Below are 26,163 nucleotides of genomic sequence, written 5' to 3' on the forward strand. Positions count from 1 at the left end.
AATTTTAAAAAGAATAGCCTATATCGAAAGTTTCATTTAAATGATTTTAAATGTTACGATTATGCGTAACACAAATTAAATGCGCATTTCTTAGAGAATATTCCTTACTTTACGGAGAAATGACTATTAGCCTAATCTACACATTATAAAGAAAACATACAATTAATTAAATCCGGTAATAACATCCAAACTGTAACTTGAATAATTAATGTTTAATATATTTAAAGAGATTTTCATCAATTTATATTCGCTGTAACTTTCTACCGCAAGAAAAAACTAAGATAAATAACACTCTGTTTGGTGTATACAGTAGCCTACATATTTCTCAATGTGACGAAACGTCCATTTTCGTCGTCTTACACTTTCAGAAATTTTTCGACTTAGACCTAAATACGTTATTTCGAAAGACAAAACATCACATGTTAATCTACGTAAAGAAGAATGTGTGACGACATAACTCCTTTAGTAGGGGAGAGCGGGGCTACAAGTTCCGTTTTTTAATCAACCTTATATTTTGTTAAGGAAATATAATTCTAGCATAAGTATTAAGAGATTAAAATTTAGTAATATATCTAACTTTGCTATAAATACAGTTTTTGGGGTTGATTTTTGTAAGTTTTTTCTATAATTAATAATACAATACCTAAAGTCGGAAAGTAACAACTTATCCCGGTTCGGGGCTAGTTGTTAACAGGGTGGGGCAAGTTGTTACAAGATCTATGGAAGGTGTAATATGTAAAAAAACAATAATTTATTTAACTAAGTATGTATTTAAAGACTAATCAATAACATCTTATCAATAATTAGTTGTTTTTCTTAAATTTATTATAAATAAAACATTTTTACGTTTCAACATTTATAACTTTTACTTAAAGAAAAGGGGAGAAAAGAACATCCTTTCCAAGTTCTTGTATAACACCAGAAGTTGCAGGCAAATTTACAACTTCTGATGACCCTGACTGATCCAAGATTTGTCTTTCGTCAGTAAAGCTTACATTTAACAAATACTCCGCTAACTTGTTTTCCTGTTCTTCAATAAAGACCAATTTTACTTTTTTGTAGCCAATCGCAGCGTTTTCTACTCCAGATTTCAACTTCTTTGCAAATCTATATAACGTCATATGACAAATATCTAATTCTCTGGCAACAGTTTTTATTTTTTAACCATCTTTAATAACTGCATCTGCAGCTCTTTGCATCAACTCCCGAGATACAGAACCCCCGTGTTGTTTTTCGAATATAAGACCGCATACTGCAAAAGGAAAAAAAAAACATTATTTTTACTGCATTACCGGTACAGATGAACTGGGGCAAGTTGTTCCAAGGTCACAACATGCCCCCAAAGAAGGGAACATCTAGCCCCGATAGCACGTGGGTTCAAAACAGCAGCTACTAGATTAGGTTACGAGACATATACAGTTTTAGCGTAGTATATCAAGATACTCGATATATTTTTGAATAAAAATACCAAACAACTAATCGCTAGTTATTTAAATTAGCCAGATATACCAAAAATATCAAACACGAAAATATTTACTTATGTGGATTAGCGACGTACAGGCTCTCTTTCCAATGTACCCGACGTCACTGGCCTGATTAAGATAGCTGCCATCGGTGCGCAGAAACGTTCGATTTCATGACATATTTACTAATTATATATATATTTTTTCCTTGTGGAGCTATTTCAATCGGAACAACTTACCCCGGGAACTTTTAGCCCCGCTCTCCCCTACCTTCTTACATTTTTCTAACTCTATAGCAATGGTCTCTACAGTATTAACAATTAGCCTAATAAAGGACACAATCGACTCTAATTAAAAATCGTTAATATTCGAAGGAAACTTTTAAAGTTTTTTACTCTAAATTGTTTTCTTATTACTATTATAAAAAACCGTTTGTGGAAAGTAATCTAGTTTAGTCAACTTCCATCCGGATGCTGCGCCGCTCCATTGTAAAAAATAATATTATCTCTCACTGAAGTATGAAATTCTCGAACGAATGAGGAAATTCGATACGAATTTTTCGTTTATAAACGATTCTTGCCTTTTAGCCACAATTCTTCTTCTAAATGTTGTAGATCTCGGAAACTTTTTAGACCGCTTCTTCCGGCTTTATTCAGATCCTCCTCTCGAATATCCGGCATTGGTACATCTTGTTCGTCTTCGTACTCCTCCGGTTGTTCTGGAACTAATTACATTCTACGACTTAATCATTTTGTACAGAAAACTTTACAGATTTGAAATATATAAATGAAATTTAAAATATTTATTCATTCTTAAAAAGATCTAAGTACACAAATCGCGTTAATTTGTTTCAATTAAGAATTATTTTTCTTATCTTTCCGATGAAACTTTCAACTTTAAACAAAAGATTGACAATACTTACCGTTTCCCGGTAGACACGGAATAAAAACATCGAACCCTATAAAAATCCTTAAATAAATCAACGGAATAATTGTCGGCTTCTGAAGAAAGAAAAATGGAATTATTATTATTATTTACGTAACACCAAACAACATTAAAAATTAAATGTTTTTAATTTAATGACATTTAATGCCATAAATCAGATAATCAAACTTTTTTCTGAGAATGGCCATGCGAGTAAAAGACAAGTCTGGAGGCCTGGTACGAAAGATGTAATGGAAGATTAAGATTTTTTTTTAAATTTCTGAATAACAACGGACATAAATCAATGCGAAATTTGCCATTGTTTTTTTTTCGAAGGGATGTTATCAATATTGAGGATAAATTTTGCGCCACTCAATATTAAAATCTTAATGTTCGATATTTTGACTTTCGAAAAGATTTCTTTGCAAAGGCAGGTACAAAGATAAATAGGAAATGCCCTTGTGCAAACTTTTTAAGACTTAAAATTCTCTTCTGGCAGATATTTATAAAAATTAACGAACTCCCTTCTTAAAATAGGTTTTTATAAAGGTCATTGGCAGCAAATTGTATTAATTCTAGCTGACTTTTCAAAAGTTATATATGTTTTTAACTAATTGAATTGTTGATGATAAAACACATCAGTTAAAAAGATACAAGAGCTGGATAAATATGCTTCGGGGCCCCATTTGTCCCCTCTGTCACAAATAAAGAAGAAACTAAGAATCGCCGTATAAGTAAGAAAAAGTAAGTTACGAACGATAATTGTCTTTGGCACCAATCACCGGACGTTGAAAGAAAATATCAAATATATTTCACGACTTCGACCTTGAACCCTTCGAACGTCCGATAACGATCGCCTTTGGATTAATCGGACTTAACGATTGCCAAAAGTGAAAAAGCTGATGTAACAACAAAACCGGACGCAGTCATTTAGCGCCATTAAAGTAAGTCCCGCATTACCACCGCTTTCTTTGTTTCCTTCGAGTCGTAACGCGATAAGACAAATTCTCTGTTATCCTGGAATCTAACAAAACCATAAGTTTTTCGGAACACGAACGACGAGATGTCTTCTTTTTCGTTCTCGTGTTTGCTCTCTCTTCCCCCAATTAATTCTCTACGCTTTTTGTCGCAAATATTTTAAAATTTAACCTTTGTAATTAAGCATTATTCAGAGGATTAAACGACGTCTTAAGTAATATATATCAAGTCAACTGTGCGCTCCTCTTTATAATTTTTCAAGTTTAACGCCAGATTATCTTTTTAAAAAATGCAAAAATTTTAACTTTATAGGTAAAACGATCGAAAGTTTATTTAAGCAAGAGGCGAAGGAGAAGCAAACAAATTACTTACTTGCTAATTTATAAATATAATAGTTAATGATCTTACCATAACGGATTTACCGCGCTTTAAATAATTCGAGTCGAGCGCCAGATTTGTCTTTTATACATTAGGAGAAAGAGCGTCGGATTCTCCGATTGGTCGAACCGAGAGGGTTATGGCCCCGAGGCCCCTTCCTAAAGCCTTTTGTATTTTTATAACACCGTCTTCTGCCTTTCCCGCCAATCGATTTCGTCTCTAAGCTATCATTTGCATAAATACGCGTCAAAAATAAGTCGTTCCGAATAACTAAACAAAAAGGAAATCTTTGCCGATACATTGGAAAATTCCTTAGAAATAGACCCGAAGATGTATTCAAGTTTTATTAAAACGCAATTATTTATTCTTTCTTAGGCATTTCTGAAGTAAGTTCGACGATTAAAAGAAAGGATTTTCATTCAAACCTAATTTAAAATTATTATTATTATTATTATTATTATTATTATTATTACTTTGAAAAAATTTCGTAAACAAATTGGACCATCAAGAAAAATTAATGATTGACGTAGCGCATCGTCGCTACTGTATTCAATTTTCTCTATTAAACAATTATTAAAACTTATATAAACTTCTCATATTTTCACATATATCATCATAAATATCGTTTACATTAAGCAAAATATATAAAAGATATTTTACCAAAGCATCTTCCGACCGTAACGGCGAGTATATACGTATAATCGCTATCTAAATAATAAGAATACCATTTACACATAGGCTAAATCTACATCGAAGATGTATACAGTAGTTAATTAACATATGTGGATTTACGTAATGCAATGTAGAAATACTGCCTACGCGTAAGTTAAATCTGTATACTAAAGACGGTAATTGGTAAAACTATTGGGAAATAATAAGGAAAGTAAAAAGTTCATTCGTCTTTTTATATAAAGAATATCGACAGTACAAGTTTAACTGAGCAAAATTCTCGAAATTTTTGCAAAATATAAAGTCGTTTATGAAATATTAGATTCTCTACTAATCCTTAGCACTTAATTATATAAAGTGGTAAGGATCAGTAGAGGATTAAAAATCAAATGTTAAGGATCAATATCAATTATGAAATTAAATGTTCTGTTTAGTATGACGAATCCTACATCAAAAAATTAATCGAAATATTTTAGTTTTTAATTAGGTTAGTAAAATATATCGTGGATTGCGACTTAAAATCGACCAATAAAGGAAACTGCCGTTTTCTTTCCGTACATTTATGGGGAGATTATCCTTTTTAAAGCCGAAATGCATTATTAAAACTTGGAATATTTAACGAAAAAGAATTATATATTTTTCATAAAATATAAATAAATAAAACTATGGCTTCAAAGACTTTGGGATAAATTTGCGTCGACTTTTAAGAATGATAAATATGACAAGCGACTATAATAATAAAATTAAAAGTGACAGCTAATTTTATTCGAATCTGCATAGTTTAGACTACCGAACTCGACAAAGTTTTTCAAAGGACCGGATGTAAAACTAGTTACGCTAAGCGCGGTACCTCTCACGGATTCTGCGACTAACATTTTGGGAGGTGTTACGGTCACGTGTTTAACCACCCACGTACCGCACTATTCTTTAGAAACGTTTTATTGTGGCTTAGGACGAGAGAGTCGGTATACATTATACAAACGGTATATACGTTTTGAAGGGTGGGGTTCATTGGCTTCAATCAGAGGGGATTTGAAGGACAGATAGCGCACTAAACGAATTCTTAACATTCGTCGTAGGTTATATCTTACTATTTCATATATAAGTACCCTGTGACGCAATCGAAAAGGCAATATTTCAACGCGAAAAGTAAATTATAACGCTTTCCCTAACATTAATATTATCGGACCGCTGATTTACAATGGGGGGTCCGTCGAGTGAACTCTAGACTTAATTATTCTTCACGATAATTGCGCGTGGTTTGTAAATGACGCAACAGTGATTTGTCGAATTCGAATTTACCCGTAAATTATAAACCGTACGATTAGCAAAATCTTGAAGTGAGATCGGATGACCTTGACAGGTGTATTTAAGGATGGAAAAAGTTAGAAATCGTGCTTACTGTGAAATGTTTAACACACAACAGTCTCAAGGACAGACTAAGTTTACCTTTCTCCTATTTAACGTTCGGAATTCTATTACAGATTTAAAGTCGTCGATTCTCCAAAATTATTACTTGTTTCAATGTTAATAATGATTTATTTAAACGTATCGTATTATAGTCTACTCATTGTCTATCACACCTATTTTACCACGTATTAAATAAGAGTTTTTGTTATTAAGCAAAAAATTCTGACACTTAGAATTGAATATTTATGTTCTATAAATGCTATATCATACCATTTTCCGAAATAAAACATTATAAAAAATGATACACTTCGTATTATCACTGAATTTTATAAAGTCAGCATATAGGCTAGATGTACAAAATTGATAAAATAATTAAGAATGAAATAAATTAAAATTATTCCTTGTTAAAACTTTATTCAAAACTGAATTTTTAACTCGAAACCTTCAAATAATTCAACCATAACTTGATTAAATGTTTGTTTATCGTGTAAATTCAAATTCGACTAAGATTATGAAATCTCTTTAATTAATCTTATGTAGTAATGAAAGTGAATTTCTAAAAAGTTAGAAAGTACAGTACAGTGGTTTGAAATTCTAACTTTATAAAAACCTGTAATTTCTATATATTTTTGTAACAATGGACACAAAAAGCATTCTTAATCAACCGATTTGGCAGAAATAACACTTAAAGTAAAGGCGGTATTTGATAAAAATCAAATCGGAGTCACGATGGCGTGAGGTACAGTACGCTTACGTTTAGTTCGTCCAATTGTGCAGTACATTGTACTTCTACACGCAGTCTCTTATCTGACGTGAACAGTTTGATATAAGCCGATTTTACAATTGTAACACTAAGCGAAGGAGTATAGAAAATATTGCAAACTTTGCAAGAAATATATATATTTTTTGCATGTAGCCTCAAATAAAAGGTCTCTTTCTCCGTGGATTTGTTATCGCCTCTACAAAGCGTGTGAAAGGACAGAAGGAGTCGGACTCATTTCTATGTATAGTCCAGAAAGAAATATATATTTTTTCTTAAAGTGAATTCGTCCTGGCAATTTTTTAATGTATTAATTTGCAAGAAATAGTTTACATTTTTCAAAATTTTTGAAAACATTTCTCAAATGTCACACAACTAACAAAATTATTAGACAGATTTCAGATAATTTTAGGAAAAATCGTAATATGATCAGAAGCTTTTTCAAAAAAGAACAGACTTTGTGTGAATAGGGCACATATTTCGTTTTAGATAGAACAGTTCATCAATTACAAATAAACTAGCAACCAGTTGCTCAACTTTTCCGGTAACGTTTTAACTTTTGATGGCGCCACCTGTTATTATATTTTATTTAAAAAAAACATTTTATATTTTTGATTATTATTAAATGGCAAAAACCTTAATTTTGAGGGTAGGGACGAATTTATAAAAGAATATTGTAAATGTTAATAACAAGTAAAATCGTCATTAAGTTCGACCTCTTGGAGATAAACATGACCCCATTATCTCCCCACCCCTCGACCTTTAACCACCAAAATTTAATAGCATCAATCCCTCTAATAAACAAACCTCGGTGCAAAATTTCAGAAATTTTCAACGAAAAGCACAGGAGTTACTTCAGTAACTCCTGTGCTTTTCGTTGTGTTCAAATAACCAAGTTAAGCACAAGTTAAGCTTCAAACAGGGTGAACAAAATCGTTCCCCACTGACACCAATATCCATACATACAGAAATTGCCGCCAAATTTTTTTGCATTTCTCGACGTTTCAAGGTGTCTTAAGTCCAAAAATGTAAAAGTCTGGTGGAGGGTCATTTTTTGCCGGATCGGCATACTTTCCCTCTGTTGACAGTCGGGAAAGTAAAACGGATTTCGGGATTAGCATTTATCATGGAGAACATTAGGAAAAAACAAATAATCAACATATTGCAAAATTACAGTAAAAATGTTTAGCGGTTTCGATGATTACAAATCGCAAAACACAAGTTGATTCGTGTTTTACAATGTTTCTTATGTTTTATTTACTAGTGTCCTATCGTAGGCCTACTACGATAAAGTATTACCTGAAATATACTTCAGTTAAGTCGTAAACTGTATAATCAAATAATCGGATCAACGAACATGTTATATTATGCAGGTCTAACAGGTAAGTAAAATACCTAAAATGTGTTATTGACTGTTTTAAAAATACAGCTACGAACAGAATACATTAAAAAATTGTAATAAAGGCGCAATAAAAATTCTAAGTTATAGTAACAAACAACCAGCATCTAGACAGCACGTACCGAGGACCCTGTAAATGCAAGGGCAAGAAAATAGTATACAGGCGTAACCGCTCAGTTTACGATCTCTTGCGTAACGCTGAAGACGTCCCATAGATAGGAACAGAACTGCGGTTATTTACGAAATACTCTTCAATCTAAAGCTAGCCTAAGAGAATAGGATCAGACACTTCTCATAATTTAACAACACGATTTAGAAACATTTCTGGACTCGAATATGTGTTTATAGTTCCAGATTTTTTCAATTTTAACGTCATTCCGTGTGTGAATCTTACACCAGGTTCGGATCCAGGAGTAAAAAAAAGAGCCTAATTTCACGCTATAATTAGTATAAAAATATAAAAGAGAAATATGTATTTGTGCGAATTATTTTTTAACATTCGATCATACTATCAATAATTTCTAGAAGCTTTATGAAAATAGTTAGTTATAAATGTATATCGTTTGCGTTTATAGCCTTGTAAATAATCAAGTCATCGTAAAATACAATGATAAATACAATGATGTCTATCATGATACATCAAACACAAAATTTTTCATACGCTTTCGATGATGCATAAACTACGGTAATTACATTACAAACCCCGATAATCGACACCCTTTTAACTGAGGATCCGCATTATCCGAGGTAAATTGCTGAGGAGTACTTTGTCGACACATACAAAGGGAAGCAAGGGCACACACAGGGATTGATCAGAAAAGTTAGTCAGCACCTTATAAGATTTATTTTATTTTATTTTTTCTAATAAGAATTGTATAAACAAAGAGTATTTTGTAGGAGTAAATTTATCTTAATAGTCGTTATACTGAAGTAACTACAGTCCACAAGCAACGAGATAGCTTTTCTACTTCTTTAAGCGGTATGCAAGAGCTGTAATACCTGTTTAAAATATTCCATGCTTTTAAGGTAGCTAAAGTTATTGGATTTTTATTATTATTATTATTATATAGTACATGTTAATTATCAAGATGTCATGTTTATTATGAAATCATGAAGATAGATAAAGATAGTATAAGTAGAAATAAAACTGCTTAAAAAGAACATAGTTCTATTGACTAAATTCATTAATTAGTTGATCTAAATTTTATAAAATATTTTAAAAATTTTTTAACTGTAATCATTGTATGATTTTATAATAATATTCTTGTAGTTTAATTATCTTTTTAACTAAAAATTCCATGTTATTCGAGTTTTTGACTATCGAAGATACCGTCATTCATACTATCTCGAATAATTGGGATTACACAGTATATTGTAGTTTATATTAATCCAAACAATGATAATCGAAAGTTAGTTACACAACTTTAACAATAATTGAAGAACTCATTTCTATACAAGGCGAATGCAGTATACTGTGTTGTCAACCAATAAAAACCTATTTTAAAGAAAATATACAAATATTAAACGAATAGCAGGATTTCTTTATCGGTTATTTAAGACTAAATTATTAAGTAATTTGACTGAATATTCTGAAGTCAATTAATTTATTTCTAATTATTAAATTTAACAAAAGATGGCGGCCTAATCGCTTACCGCTGGCCAAATTACTATTACAAATTATATTTAGTTTATTTTATATTTAGTTATTTAGTATTAAATATCAATATATCAGAATATTGGCATTTGTGAGAAAAAATAAGGACTACCCGCTATATCTTTCGTCTTCTTCGCTCTGTCTCCCATCCATAGTAGGGAACATCAGACATACTGTCAATATTTGGATACAATAACAAACGCATCCAACCTGATAAATCAAATATCATGCGAATAGCGGGATTCCGTTATAGGGCTATTTATTATTTAAATATGATAATGAATAAATAACTAACTGTAAACAAATCTTTCTTGGGTCTCCTTTCCGGTTTTAACAAACTAATTTTTATTTAAAGTAAGACAGTCTGTGGTAACAAACGACCACTAGCGGCCGAGTGAACACCGATCGTGAGTTTGCGCCTGGCCAACCGGTTGATCACGTAGAGTTTCAAATTTTCTTCAAATTACTTAAACAAGGGCAAGTTTTTTTAGAAAGTCCTTCCGGGAGGCACACCCCTTTGGCAGATCGCCTACCTGTCGCATTGCCATATACAAATAAACGAAACTGTGACAACAAAGATTTTTATTTAAAATTCTTCAACACCTGTTAATAAACCAAGTTTATTCAGTTGATATAATTATGTATATTTATGCCACGTTGTGTCAAAAGATTTTTAGTATGTGTCCTGTTGTGAATAGTACTCCTATTATCAAAAATGTACGCTTTGTCTTCCGCCATATTTGTATCGATTCGTTTTTCATCTTTGTGATAAGCACAGTCCTCCCCTTATATTCTTTTTCGAAGTATTTCAATGTCAGTACGTTTTCTCTTTCTGGAAGATAAACGATTCTGTCACGAATTCTTTTTGAGGCTGTAACGACGCATTACTTCTGTTATGTACTATACAAGACTGTATCCTTCATATCGACAGTAACGACGATTGCGAAAGGTTTAGACGTCTGGACAGGCCATACTTAACGATAAAATCTGTATTGTAATTGATTACAATGCCGTGTCGATTCTTAGAAAGAACATAATACAGAGCTTCTCCAGAACAGCGTACTGTTTGTAGTAGAATACGTCACGCAATTACAAGCCTTACGAAGGGTTTAGATTAATGGAGTTGCTTAAATATTCGGCACAATTTGCAGAATTCTATTCTTATTGCTATGAAATGAGACACGTGGGATACTACGAGACAGAAAAGAAATTATTTTCTATACGTTAAATGATAAAATTAGGCTATTAAGTATTAACTCAGTTTTAAGACATTTTAAAAAGACGACAATACAAATTTGTTAAAAAGACGCAAACTAAATACCGTATAACTTTACAGGATTATCCGGAATATGAACTAGAAAAGAAATAGATATACCCAAAAACATTGATAATATAAAAGTAATGACGAAATGACAAGAAGGCAGAAAATTTATTTTATATTTAATCACTGATACGCTTGAAATGAGACAAGGTCTTTAAATGGTAGTTATTTAAAATAATATATAGATTATGTATTATAATATAATTATTATGTCTATATATTATTTTAATTAAGTACCATTTAAAGACAAATAATTACAGTTACTATCCTTGTCTGATGTGAAACACTTTGTGTTCTTATTGCCATTCCTTACATTATAAATGTTTTTTGGTTGATATAGCTTTTTTGTGTATTGTTTATAGGGTTGACAGATAGAAAACTGTTAGATTCGAGACATTCAAACGCGATTTCTCCTTTTGGCCAGGATATTCAATACAAAACGGGACTTTCAGCAACACACAAAAAGTTTTGAGAAGTTGTTGTTAGATAATTTCTCTATCCAACAATATTCTCTAATTCAAGTTTAAATTGACATTTCCTTTTTTAATTTCTTATTACCGAATATAAGTAAAATATTCTAGGTTTCAACGTCAGTATTAGCACAACAGTACAACAGTAGAACCGTACAAACATACATTACGTATCTGTGTATATTATTGTCTACTTGGAATTTGTTTATTGATAGGACTTATTATACTGGTGAAGTTTCTGATTAGCAAAGAGAGGAAATCTTAGTCAAAAGTCAAAACAAAATGTCTTTATTTTCAACTCATATTTTGTTTTGACTTTTGACTAAGATTTCCTCTCTTTGCTAATCAGAAACTTCACCAGTGTAATAAGTCCTATCAATAAACAAATATACACATAAATGTAAATAGTAAGGACAAAGAGGTAAAAAGAATACATTACGTATCTTTCCGATCTCTAATCCTATCATCCAAGTTAAATTGAGGAAAATATTGCCATATAAATTTATTTTTCTTTAATGAAAACTAACTTTTTTACTACAAGTGCAATCCCAGGATAGAGTTGCCTAGAACGTGGCATTAAAAAAGGCTGTCTCGGAAAAACGGGACGTCTGGCAGGCAACCTTAGTTATTTGATTGTTAAAAAGGCTACCATTATTGTTTGTTGTGTTCGGACCGTTGTATAAATCAACGTGCTAGAATATACTACATAAAATGGCTGTGATCTTAGATATAGCGTCCTTGGCGGCAACGACGGGTACTATCGACGGCCATTTTACTTTAAGTCAAAATATTAAAGGGTACGTTCGTAAAGTCAAACGACTTAAACGAGAATGACGTCATCGTTATTCTTATTTCGTTAGAGTTTTCGAACGAAATATTATCGTTTATAACAAAATGGCTGCTTCTAAAATCGAAGATACGAATGTTACTAGTGCAGCCTTATCCGAAATATTTTTCTTAGATTGCTTCGGTTGGACAGTTATTTCAATCATTTCACCTTTTAATTCACAATTTAAACACGCGAGTAGATTTAGAGAAACATCGCTATCGTCGGGCGCCATTTTCTTAACGAAGTAAACTAACTCTTTCCTTCGTGAGCTTCGTTAGAGTTTCGTTCGAAACGTCATCATCGCAGAGCATGCGCACTGAGCGAGACTATTACTTTTCGAACGATTTGTTACTAACGCGTTTAACTCGTTTGACTTTATGAACGTACCCAAATTCTATATATACCACGTGTTTGGACAGGATTATCACTTTAGAATCTATTTTTCTCATCTAAATCTAGTTTGTTTTGTTTGCCCCTAGATTTGAGATTTAGGCAATTAGATAAGTGATATAAATCTAGATTGTTTCGTCTCGAATTTAGCTATTTTCTAGAATTTATTTAACTATTATAAAGAAGGTAAGTGTAGTACTTAACCCTCAATATAATATTTTTATAATCTAAGTACGAGCCAAGTATTAAAGGGCTTTACTCTCAGCCATATAATTGTTTATTTATAGTGTACTCAGGTTAGATCCGTACCATATTCGGTACGTTGTTGATTTTTCGAACGGTGTTTTTTTTTTCTTTTGCAGAATATATGTAGTGATCTTGTGTTTTTATTATAGTTATAATTTGTGAAAATTTTGGTTCCAACTTGTGAAAATATTTACAATGAAAACTACAGTTTGTCCTTTGTCATGTTATGAACCACATTGCTGAAGTCCTTCTAAGAGGTAATAAGGAGTTAATAATTGTGAAAAATGGAAGAAGTGTTGCTTTTTCCCATAAAAAATAGACAAAGAAAACATTCCAGTAAGTGAAAGAGACTGATATGTGAAACTGTACCATTAGGATGTGTACAAATTGTGCACTATATCCATCATTCTGGATAACAAAAGTATATTAATACGTATAGTAATAATATTCAAATGCAAGTTTGACAATAGAGAACGTTAATAATACATTACGAAATAAAAATAAACTTTAAATTTTTAATAAAAAGTTATCGATAACATAAATGAAAGGATTTTTCAATATAGTGTAGGCACCTCTAGCAGCAAATATGCAATACTTTCATCAATGTCTAAGAGAAGTACTATGGTGAACTAAGAAAAAATGAAGAATTATTAATTATTTTAAATTTCGGAAATTTGGTACGGTCAAATACGAATCTATTACTTTATTACTAACGTATTTACGTTTGGTAAAGGAAGAAAATCATAATTGAAATATCAAATGCAATCCATTACGGTAAATAATTCACCATCCTTTGTTTCTTTTTTGTTTTTTCCTCGTTTTTATTGATCATTGTTATGATTTTGGATCATTTTCCGTTTCTGCGATTAGTCCTGTCGTCGAATTCGCCAACGTGAATTCTGATTTGTGATGAGTTTTGGTCAAGCTACACGTAATGGATTTTAACAAACAAACGTCAAGAATTGTTTCAATTGCTAATAATTTAACTATTAGAAAAACGAAATGCCAGGCAGATAAACGCAACAAATAATACTTTATTACTTTCAACCTCGTTACTTAAACGATAGAAAATTATAGAAATACCGAAAGTGAAATTTGTTTTGCTAATTTACTACCAAAGACACATCCTAAATGCTCTAATCGTATGGCAGAATACCTCGGCAGAATACTACAGCCGAAAGTATTTTAATGGCAATGATATCAAAGTAAATGTACATTCAACTTCATGACCAAACGGGTTCGTTCTTCCATTTTGCAAAATTAAGTCTAGGGATTTGCACGCTATTGCACGGGACTCTAGGGTTCCTAAAACGGATAAAATGGGTATTTAGAATTTTAATTAATTTCGAAATCTAAAGGAAATTTTATATTTCTTACCATTTGGAAGCTCTAATAAATGCCAAGGGTTGAACGGCGTCTAATTCTTTCGTGTTGTCGCACAGGATCCTGGACAAACTGGTTTTTCGTATCTCCGCAAGTTGATCTGTAACGATACAATTTAATATTTAGGTTTTCGGTGATGCGTCGATCTATCTTTACTTTGTCTAGGGTACCAACCGTCAGTAAAGGAGGATTCCAGCTTTCCGTTCTCGTACCAAAATCTGTCACCAAATTTGAGTCTTCTGAACTGTTCTCCTACGATACAGGCGAAGGTTTCTCCCAGAGTTCCGTCAGGGACAGAGCGTTCCGATACTCCGGCTGTAAACAGATCAATGTCCTCCACTGATCTATAAATAAAACGGTTACGAATAAATCTCCGACTTAAAAACCGAAAATAAATGGTAAAAATTTTGGCACCTGTATAATTTCTTATAGGCCTCTACGGATTGGGGAGTCATCAGTCGATTTAGTTCGTCGAAACTTTCGAAAGGTTTCAACTTACACCATCGCCTCCATTCGTTATAGGGAGGGATTCCGTGATCTCGTCCTCTCTGAGTGTTCAACGCCACCAGATCCAAACCGAAGTGATGACCGTGGGGTTGGAACAAATGGTTGGTCAGCTTTAAAACGAAAATTTTATGTCCGTTAAAAGTTTAGTTAAATTGAAACGAGAGATGAAAGACAAATGTTACAGAGTATAAGAACTTCAATGACACATAATTGGGTACGAGACGACTGCCATTCGAGGTTACTCTCATTCAAAAAATTACGAAAAAATACAAAAAATAAAGAAATTACCTGACTGGTTATAAATCTGTCGTATTTTTGAGCCGGTTGTCCCACTAATCCTCGAACGAATTTCGAAAAGTATTTGGGTCTATATAACAGTATAGGATTGAAAAACGTAGAAGAAAGAGGTACTTTTTCCTTAACTTCACCATTTCTCTCCAACAAATCGATGAACCCCTAAAAACGAAATGAAGCAAATTGTAAACATTTCAAGTTGGCCTTTATCACAGTTTAACTTCTTCAGTTACATTCACTGTTTGGGAAATTCTTTGCTGAAACAACACTTCGAAGAAAGATTTGACCAGTGGTAAGTAATCATCGCCGAAATAGTTACGCTAATTTTACACTAACATTATTAATGTCGAAACTGTGAAATTGCCTGTTTCGATGAAATTTTCTATCAGCGAAAATAAGAACATCTAAGACTTTATCTAGAATAAACTATATCCGTTTATTCTTACGGAGAGCCTGCGAAAGCGGAGGAGATTTTACGAAACTTCGGCAGTGATGTTGACGAAGAGAATTAATTAAATTATTTTGCAAACGAAAGAGACTCTCTAAATCGGCGAGTTGTGTTTGAATTACCTGTACCAAGGTGTGTCCGTATCTATAGGCAGCCGTAGCGAAACCGTTGGCTATGCTGGGGTTAAGTTTTGGATCGTAATCAAAAATTTTTCCGTACGGTTTGGGTAACAGTCCATATGAACTTACTATGTTGTTACCTAAAACACAATAATTCTATTTCAGTAATTATTATTATCTTTACGTACTCATCTACGGAGTTCCGTGTAAACACTTGCCTAACAAAAGAGGAAGAAATTCATTGTAAGTGATGTGTTGAATTTCAGCTCCCACGATCCTCCTGGATTCTAAATACAGTATCTGGTCGTTCCAGCCGGGATTTTGCTTTTTCAGTTCTTTGGCCACTCGATTGTGTTCCCTCATCCACAACGTGTGCATAATAGCCAAGTTGATTTGCTCGTTCACTCTTTCGTCTCCTGAAAATTCCAACCGATTAAACTTTTTCTATCCTTCCAATCATATGTTTTAGGCAAAGCTTTGTGTACTCGCTCTTTACCTGCCAAAAAGCAAGCCTGTTCCTGAATGGCACAGTCTTCGCTTTTGTGTTGTTCTTGAGGCAAGAATTGTTCACCGTGTAGCTTCAATATCTTCAGTTTACCTTAAACAATTTTCAAAAATATTTTAGCTTAGTTTCCGACCAAGAAATGTTATAATATAGTTTTGTAGTTTTTCTATTTTTTGAGAGTCCTTGAAGAATAATCATGGAATCGAAAGATGCATTGATAAATGTCGATAACGTTATTTTTCTCCGTAAGAGAGCCCAGAGTTCCTTTTCTCTTACCTTCTTTGAAAGAACGAAGACTATTAGCTTCCTCCTCAGTGGATCCGTAGACGTTGGATCCGTCCAAGAAAGCAGTCAGTTGATTAATCTGTTCTCTGCTTCCTGTTGAAAAAAAAACGATTAACTCTGCTCGTGCCTAAATAATTTTCAGTGGGATCTTACCCAGAGTGCATTCAGGTTTAGGAGCGGCAAGAGAACGGACAAATTCCATGCAGCTCTCATTGAATTTGGAATAGAAGCGGTCGTTCTTGGATATGGCGATTGGAAAGCAGGCTGGATGTAGGAGTTTGGGATTCCTCTGAATCTTCGGGTCGCAGCAGAGAATTCCTTCATTGTCTTTATCTGAATGATAAAAATGGAGTCAGGAGACAGGCGTAGAAGAAGAAAGGTAAAAAGAAGAGAAAAATACTCTTGGTGATGGCAGTTAGAGTGATATCGTGGTCGACGAACTGCGCCCACTGCATGATGATCAAGGTGAAAATGGCGTTTGGCACATCTTTATCGGGATTAGCGGCGTCAGACACATCTCGAGCGCTGGGAAGCGGGCCTCCATCTGCTGCTATCCTGGGAGCGTCGATTCCTATGTAAACCAAACGTAATTTTTTTAAAATTAAATTTCGATTTCGAGTAGAGAGCATCTAGTGAGTGAAGGATTTACAAAACGAGATATAGCTGAACCTCGTTAACACGAATATTCATCGTGACCACGAAAAGTGTTCGTGTTAAATGTAATTTGCATTATAAGACAGTAATATCTGCCTAAATATGCAATAACAATTAGGAAAAGCATATATTTTCGTTTCACTACGTCTTATTGACATTATTAGACAAAAGAAAAAGGAATAAACGTTTATTGCTATTTTATTTTTTTATTTTTCCTAGTTCGTATCCATTTTCCGATAAGCTCAAAATAGTTACTCATGCAAATACTTCACTTTTTTCTGAAACCTTTACGTACTTTGCGCTATCAAGCATTTCCGTTTCTTTTTCACTTGCCAACGTCCACCTCGTTAAAATTTTAAACGAAGTGGAAGTTGACGTTGGAAGTTTAAAAAAAATGAACCACAACAGGCGTTTAAATTACACGCAGTAGATATCACAACCGGATAATTTAAGAAATAAAATAAAATAAAATAAAAACACTTTTAAAATATGACAAAATCATCTAAAAACAATCGGTAAAGAGAGTAAAGTAAAACCAAAAAGTCTCCAGTCACCAAAAGCCATAAACAAGTCGAAAGATTACGTGAAAAGTAACCGAATTTGCGAATTTTTGCTCAGTTTAGTTATTCTAGTCATAGGTATGAAACGAACTGGTTTTAGATCTGTTTTCTACGGGTGAAGAGGTTCACGGTAACAGATACTATTAGTCTTTCATCTATTAAAAAACCAAACAGCTATCTTTACTCAAATCGCACTTCCCCGTAATCCACTATCGGTGTAACAAAAGACCTAAAACGTTTCGTTTCTTGAAACTCCTAACCAGCAAACATAATAGCAGAAAAATGTTGCAAAAAAGAATTAAAAGGAATTTTTCCGTACGTCATCAAAACATTGAAAACGGATTTCGTGTTAAACGTGTTCCTGTCAAAAAGTAAGAAGAATTGTATTTCGTATGAAATTTAAAGGGAAATTGGGATACAGTTCATGGTCAAAGTTATTCGCTCTAAGCGCGTTAACGTGGCTCGACTGCATAAATAAATGATTCGCTATAAAAGTCGTTGTCCGGTAGAGTTACTTTTATCACGATAACTTTATTCGGCAGTGTTGTTAGGCGGCTCGAGTGGCTGCCAACCGAAAACATCTTCCGTTTCCGGAAAATTCCCCACGTTTGTACCGAAGTAGTGACCGGAACTAATCGGAATTCAGCGTTTGTTTTTTGTGTCAACTTTCTATAACCAAAACCACCGTCCAAATGGCCCGCAAATAAACGGTAAAGGTGTTTAACCGTGCTGTTTAATTACAGTTCTTACTATTATTTAAGAAAAGAATTGTAGGAAATTTTTTGTTGCAAAATTGCTAAAACACATCTGAAATTGAAATTTTGAAATCTTTTCATTAATATCCATAATCATCATCCATTTATTTGCAACCATTTCTAATAATTTTACAATTTGTTGGCTATATTTAAAGAAATATTTTTCATAGTTTTGAAAGGTGTGAATTATTTTTTGCAAAGTTTGCAATAGTTTCTACAGTCCTTCGCTTAAATAATTGCAAAGAGTATATTAAGAAATTCGGAACGAAAACGAAATAGAAATAACACAAATTAATTTTGACTCAACACGATTGTCTTTTTAGTTTTTATGAACGTCGAGTGAGGTGGGACCACTCAGCACCTATTACAAATTCTAAAAAGCTGGCTGCTGGTTTTAGATCGATCCCGTTTTACTGTAGAAAATTGGTTATTTAATTCGAAGGCGACAAAAGATAAAGGCACCGGAAGATACTTGAGTTGGAATTTCCTTTGTTGCAGATTAGTTTGACGTGAAGTAACTTACCGTCAAAGTACTTGGGAGGGAGGAATCTCTGAAATGGAGTGAACGACTTCCCCCACGAAAGGTTGTTCAGGTTGTTGCAACTCCCGTCCGACGTCCGGTACTTGCTAGAAGGACAGGGAGGAGGTTTGGGACAGGTGTTACTTATAGGCGTATCCTTTATGCTAACTCTCTTCAGGCTTCTTCCTTGCAAAGTGTTCAGCTCTAAACTGTAGTTTTACCCAAAAAATTTCATAAATTATTGTATTATAAGCATAGTTTACTTCAAAATAGAAGATAATTGTCTTCACACGCTTATTCAGGATTTTAACTATATTTTACAAAAGTAAATAAAAAATTTCCCGTTTAACTGTTTAAACACCCACATTTTTAATATTTCTGAAGTGTCATTTTTTTTTAAATTTCGATTTATTAATTCATTTATTTATTTCTTTATTCTTTCTAGCTCTTTTCTCCCCAGCACTTACAGGATATTTTTTCGAGACTGTGGGCAGTTGGAGATTCGTAATGGAAGCGGCCGAGTAGCCAAAAAGGGATGATAGCCACTCATCACGCGTCGATCCACGCGTGAAAATTCCCTAGCTGACTCGAATTCGAAGACGCATCCCCCACAGCGGGCGGATTGTATTTTCGTCATCAGGTCTTTCACGCGTAATAGATGCTAACTGAAAATATATAATACTGACAGGTCAGACCTGAAACGGGTCGACCGCGTGATCGAGGCAGAGAAAGATGCCTCGGGGTCTGCTGCCCGCGATAAATTATATTGGTTAGGACGGTGATCCTTCACGACGGTGAACTCGATGATGAAAAAAATACTAATGAATCAGATATCGCGTTTAGTTTTGAACGGAAAGAAATGGAACTTGAAGACAGAGATTGCAAATTGTGTTCAAAATAGACTTCAGAGTACGTTTACCTCTTGGCCAGCTGCAGGGAAGTTTCCACAGCGATCTGTCCGTTTTTGCCCAACTGATAAATTCGACGTTTGCTACCGAAGAATGCTTGATGGAATGCTTCTTTGGTGCCGCTCTTCACCGTCAGACCTGTCACGAGACAATGCCTCAAGTTAGTTCAGATTTGTCCATTTTCGCACACGTAAATTTAGGTTTTTCGAATCCGAGGAGAAATACCGAAAGTAACCTTCAACTACAGCCTAAAGGCGTTCAAAGGACGAAAGGAGCGTCAATAAATTCACTTTCTGGAAGCTGATTTCGACCAATACAGACGCAGGCAATTGGGATCCACCGGAAACGAATTTTTCCATAATTAATGCAAAGCCAATTCTTACCTAGTTTGATTAATTCTTCTTCCAATTTATCGGTTTCCTCCACGACCCGACGACCCTCTTCCGCCGCGGCACTTAACACTCGGGGCGTAATTCCTGGTATATCCACCAAAGGTACAGGATCGAATTCCGTCGGTCTAGCCGCTCCTGTCCAGAAATAAGCGGAGGCGTTGAATCATTGACCAGATAGAAAAACGTGCAGAAGGGACAACATACCTTTTCTGGGTGCCAGGTCGGTAGAGGGCGAACAACAGATTCCCGCCCCTTCTACCCCTTGATAAGAGCACGAAAATCGTTCGACGTCGCTGACGTTGGTCAAGGCGTACAAACACCGGATCAAGGGTCGACACGTTCCGTCATTTCCGTCGGGTGTCACGCACGCCTCCTCTCCCTCCCCATCGTCACTGGTCGTTTGGCGGGAAAAAGTCACCCGCACGTCCTGTGCTAAAAAGATAAAAAAAAAAAAAAAAACATATTATCGAGAGAATCGTCAAGCTTAAACCAGAAACTGAGGATATTTACTGAAAACGAAGACCAGAAGACCGAAGAGAAGAAACAGCACTAGGACGCCTTTCATTCTTCTGTGGTCGAAACGAAACGCCGAACAAGTCTGTGCAAAAATCGTAATCTACGACCTGCCCCAGAGCGCGTCTGTCGCTTATTACGAGAAGACGTTCGCCAGAGCGCGATCACGGAGCAACGCGTTTCCGAGTAGGCGTGAGTGACGTCACCGAGCCGCGAGGAAACCGGGAAAAACAACAAACGGCCACGTCAAGGATATAAAAGAAAGGAGCGAAGGTCGCGCGACTCTCGGAACGAGTTTGGAGAGAAAAAATTCCCTATCCGAGACCGCATCGCCACTGGCCCCTGCATCGAAGAAGTCGAGAGTCTTTTTTCGTCCATTTCAGGAAGAAAGACGTCGAAGATACCTTCACTCGACACGATTTCCTTCCGATTTTTGGCTCTCTATCGTCTTCTGGCCGAGTCGGAAGAAAGACGTAAGGTCCGAATGCCGACGATTACGCGAGTACAAGAAAACACATATTCTAGTTTCCGGGTAAATTAATTTGCGAATGGCACGAAGAGCAAGAATTTAGGCCGCGAAAAAGTGAAAGGATGATGGAAAATCGGGAAACAAAAAATGTGTCTGTACAATAAAAAATAAGAAGTTGCAGGTTGAAGAGTAAAGGTGTCTTCCGCAGGATGCGAATGGAAGGAAGATTCCGGCAGCGAACGGACGTTAATTCTCGCTAAGAGCTCGTCTCCGGGAATTATATTCTTGCGTAACATCCGGGTAGAAACGACGCAGTGTAGTGTTGTCCAAAGAAATGCTAAAAGGAAGTTTACTTTCATCATTCGTTAGACAGAAGCTTTTTAACTTTTGATTAATGCTGTGCACGAATAGAATTTAATCGAAAATGGGTAGACAGATATCTAGAAAGGAAAGACGTTAAAAATGTCGAATTTCTCAGGAATCGAGTTTGTATTTTGTCGGCGCCAATGGGAAGATGACTGAAATGTGACATGGAAGAAAGTTGGGAGTGAACGATCTAAGACGAAAGGAAAGTATTGTTAATTCGGTGCCAGCCAGGCCCGCCGTAAGTGGGCGTGCAAGGCACTAGTATTGCAGTGGCGTGCCGTGACATTTGATGATAGGGAAGCTGTGTTTCTGTAAGAAGCCGACTTACAGGGGCAATCAATGAATTGCGCGTCAGGGCCCGTTCGTATTCGTTTGTTCGATAAGCCAGTAAAAACCGTATACTTTTTTAAATGTATTTTTAATAGATTAACGAGATTTTTAATAGATCTGAGGTACTTAATAAATAACAGAGGTAATTACAGTAGAGCATCGATTATCCGACTTCGGGTACGTTCGTTAAGTCAAACAAGTTAAACGAGAATGACGTCATCGTTATTCTTGTTTCGTTAGACATTTCGAACGATTCGTTATAACTAAATGGCTGTTTCTAAAATCGAAGATATGAATGTTGCTAGTGCAGCCTTATCCAAAATATTTTTCTTAGGTTGCTTCGGATGGACAGTTATTTCAATCATTTCACTTTTTAATTCGCAATTTAAACACTCGAGTAGATCTAGAAACATCGATATCGTCGGGCGCCATTTTCTTAACGAAGTAAACTAACTCTTTCCTTCGTGAGCTTCGTTAGGGTTTTGTTCGATACGTCATCACCGCGGAGCATGCGCACTGATCGAGACAACTACTTTTCGAACGATTCGTTACTAACGCGTTTAACTCGTTCGACTTAACGAACGTACCCAAAGTAGCAAGACATAACCAAATATTGTAGCGCCACATCACTAGCGGACATTTGAATTTGCCGACTAGAACGCGGTCGGTTAACCGATAAATCGGTTAATCGGGGTCGGATAATCGATGCTCTACTGCAGTGTTTCCCAAACTTCTGACATCTGTGTACCCTTTGTATAATTTTCTTAATGCTGAGTACCCCTCGTCAAAAAAAGTGCATATACTTTAATAACAATCAAAATATATTTATTTTTTCCTTGTTTAATACATAAACAAAATCCTTAAGTTTGTTTTCAAAAAAATCGATGGGTTTCTTTGTACTGATTGTGGTTTGTCTCAAAATGGCACTTTAAGTTGGAAGGTTTGATGCTTTCATTTGTTAGATTTTCAAAACAAATGACGCAAAGTGGAATAGGCTCTTTTTCATCTCCAGTCCATGAGAATCCAAATTTAAGATATTCTTTGTCGTATTTGCGAGTTTTTCTTGATTTTTTCTTAACCGGTTCTTTCAGAATTGAAGGTGGTTCGCCATCGTTAATTTCATTATTATCTAAAATTTGTTGAATGTTACTATAATCACTGCTTTCTCTCGGTTTAGAAGTTCAAGATTTCAACCAGTGATCCATAATCTTGAATGTTAGGGATAAAAATTATATTTTGTAAAAATAATCAAAATCAATGGGACTTACCGTACGTTTCTAAATTTGACGGTTGACTCAACAGTGAATTTTCCGTAAGTCCCTCCGTTGAATGATCTGACGTCACGTTTTGTAGAAAAAAGAAACACTTTCGTTGAGAGTAGTGTTGAGACGTCGCTTTTCAAGATGGCTGACTTAAGTAACGAGAAGGTGGCGATTGTGACTGTTTTGTTAAATAGTATTTCCGAGAGTAGAGGGGATTATGAGATGTTTTTTAAATCAAAAACCAAAGATAACGAGGATATTCCATTTCTATATGCTGCTGCAATTGAAAAATCGAAAAAGCCAAAATAGAAGACTATGTGGAAAATATTGTTCCTAGATATAGCGATATGGATTTTAGGTCTCATTTTCGTCTTTCTAGAAGCACTGTCAAAGTAAGTCTCTGCTAAGAATTGTTAGTTGTAGTAACTAGCTACAGAAAAATTGGTTTATTCGGCATTTTTAGCTTTTTATTAATACTAAAGCACATAACAAACCTTCCCTGTTAGAAAAATCGCACAGAAGCTAAAAATACACACGCGCACATTGTAACAATTCAATGTGTAGATACTGGAGGTTTTTGTGTGACACTGTTGTCTTGGCCATAGGGTGGAGAAATACACAGAATCACAGCACCGGCGAAACCGCTAAGAAGTACCGAAGTTTTTTATTATTTTTCTACGTTTGTAATCGAAAAAAAGTAAACTGCTTGTTGCACCAGGAACAGCCGAAGCACGGTGCAGCGTGTACCCCCACTAAACTCTTCCCGTACCCCTGGGGGTACGCGTATCACACTTTGGGAAACACTGCTCTACTGTATTGCCCATTCTCTTCACTTCGTTGCTTTCTTTTTATTTTTTGGTTAACCTTGCTTTTGAATATTGTTTGTTTTATTGTTCAAGCTTTTGTTTTTCTTTAAGTTTTCCTTATCATCCTGTTCGTTTGTTTATAACTTTTTATGCTACTTAAATTAAATGTCAAATCTTAATTAATTTTTCCACGAATTTTTCATGGGTATATCGAGCCAAGTCCTTTATCTCTCAGCTGCCTCGATTGTGGGCCTGCGCATCAGTAACGAAGCGTTAAACTAGGGGGGCCCCTTTTAGTGAAGGCCCCAGGCAATTTCCTTTTTCACCCATAGAATAACACGCCACTAGGATAAAATCACGAATACTAGTAAGGGGCGTGGGTTCGCGAGAGTGTTTTCTGGGTTTTCTTTATATATAAAACACCTAAACATGGATCAGTTTCACGTAGAAAGTCATCTCGGGAGGCATCCGTCCACCAGTGTCGTAGCGAACATAACTGGCGCCCGACACTTTATTGGCGCCCCTCTCTCCCTCCAGAAACACATATAGTTTGTCTTGGAGACCATTTGGGCGCCCCTCTGCGAGTGACGCCCGGTGCATGATACAACCCCTTGCACCCCCCATCGCTACGCCACTGCCGTCCACCTGTTGAATTGCCTTATCCCATCAATTCAATCCAATCCACGATGGACAGGGGAAAAGGCCCTCTCGGGATCCATAGAGGAAAGACACAAACACACAAACGAAAAATAACAATAGCATTTGTAATACCTATATAACTTCATATTACATTTATTCTATTCGAGATATTAATGAAAAATATAATATAATAAGTCAAATTTAAATAATTTTAACAAAATAATTTTAACAAATTTTAAAAACTAAGCTTATTTACGACTGACATTTAGGCTCCAACATAAAAACAATAAATATCGCCCGTACTATTTTTAATATTACTTAATAGCTTATTTAAATATGATCGATAAATATTCATTATAATATAAATTTATTGCTAGATCATGTTTTAAATATATTAAAATATGCAGATACACGAATCGAACGTCAGTTTGTCGAATTTGACACGATTCTCGTAATACTGCATTTTTAAATATATACGCGCAGAGTGAACTTTAATAAATGTAAATTTCTTCACAAGAAACGTAGTAACTTATATAACAAATAAAAACAATTGAAATTGTGACTGGAATACTATTACTTAGCAAAATATCCATCGAAAATTATTTGTAATGTTCATCAAAACAAAGTATAAATGTATGAATGCATACGCAGTAATAAACGTGACTGGAATTGGATATTTCAGTTTCCGTAGTCACATGACTCGAAATAAATACGAATTTTAATAAATTAAACTTCTTAAAATTTATTAATCAGTCTTAAAAAAGTAATAATTATAGTTATTTTTATTGAAAAAAACAGTAGTTATCACTTGACCAATCCATATGGAATTTATTCGCTTTAAATTTACTATTTCGGAATTGTTAATGAAAATAATTGTTTTTTTATATATTATTATCTTATATTAAAAAATATTTAGAATAAAAATAAAAATAGAATGAAAAGTTAAAAAAAAAAAAATTCCGTTTAGTTTGTCCTGAGAGTCATATCCGTCTCGACATCATCTGCTCCACAACTTGACAACAAATTTTAAACTGGACTGCATTCCTTATCGATTCCTGTATCAATAATTTTGGTTTTACTTTTAAATCTACTCTCTAAATAAATATTAAAATGTAAAAAAAGAAATTATTTAAAATATAAAACGATTTTTATCTGTAATCAATCTTTTATTTAAGAAAAAAATGATTGAAAATATATGATTGGTTAAAATCAAAAATTTAAAAAAAAATAACCAATTAAACTTTACTAGACAAAAAAAGAATATTTTCTGTAATAAAACACAAAAATTAATAATTATACGTAAAATTTTTTATTAATTATTAAGAAAATAGATCAAATTTAAATTTATTTTTAACTTTTAATACAATATATAAATAAGTAATTTATTATTCTCCTTTGAAAAAAAAAAGTTTTACTCGTAGTTGCTTCGTAGATGTTTTTAATGATATAATTACTTTAACAACAAAGAAATTAAGTTAAATTATGAAAGTATATAAATATTTAATTTTTCTGTACGAAAATTTAATATATATATATATATATTTCCTTTATTATATT

At 34.2% G+C, this 26,163-nt stretch overlaps 1 protein-coding gene across 1 annotated transcript; it reads right to left on the minus strand.

Annotated features, from left to right (window-relative positions):
* Nucleotides 1-13,905: 13,905 nt before the first annotated feature.
* On the minus strand, nt 13,906-20,888 carry LOC136989539 (peroxidase-like). Its single transcript, XM_067287753.1, has 16 exons — nt 20,732-20,888; nt 20,426-20,653; nt 20,213-20,356; nt 19,841-19,967; nt 18,925-19,130; nt 16,833-17,003; nt 16,586-16,765; nt 16,424-16,525; nt 16,139-16,240; nt 15,861-16,058; nt 15,646-15,782; nt 15,070-15,237; nt 14,689-14,891; nt 14,449-14,618; nt 14,269-14,374; nt 13,906-14,196 (listed from the first exon to the last, which is right to left on the minus strand). Exons 1-16 carry the CDS (start codon nt 20,784-20,786, stop codon nt 14,115-14,117), a joined length of 2,379 nt encoding a protein of 792 aa, XP_067143854.1. The 5' UTR covers nt 20,787-20,888; the 3' UTR covers nt 13,906-14,114.
* Between the last annotated feature and the right edge of the window lie 5,275 nt (nt 20,889-26,163).

The sequence above is a fragment of the Centruroides vittatus genome, unplaced genomic scaffold (assembly GCF_030686945.1).
Source record: "Centruroides vittatus isolate TY-2023 unplaced genomic scaffold, ASM3068694v2 contig_13, whole genome shotgun sequence".
Lineage (NCBI taxonomy): Eukaryota > Metazoa > Arthropoda > Arachnida > Scorpiones > Buthidae > Centruroides > Centruroides vittatus.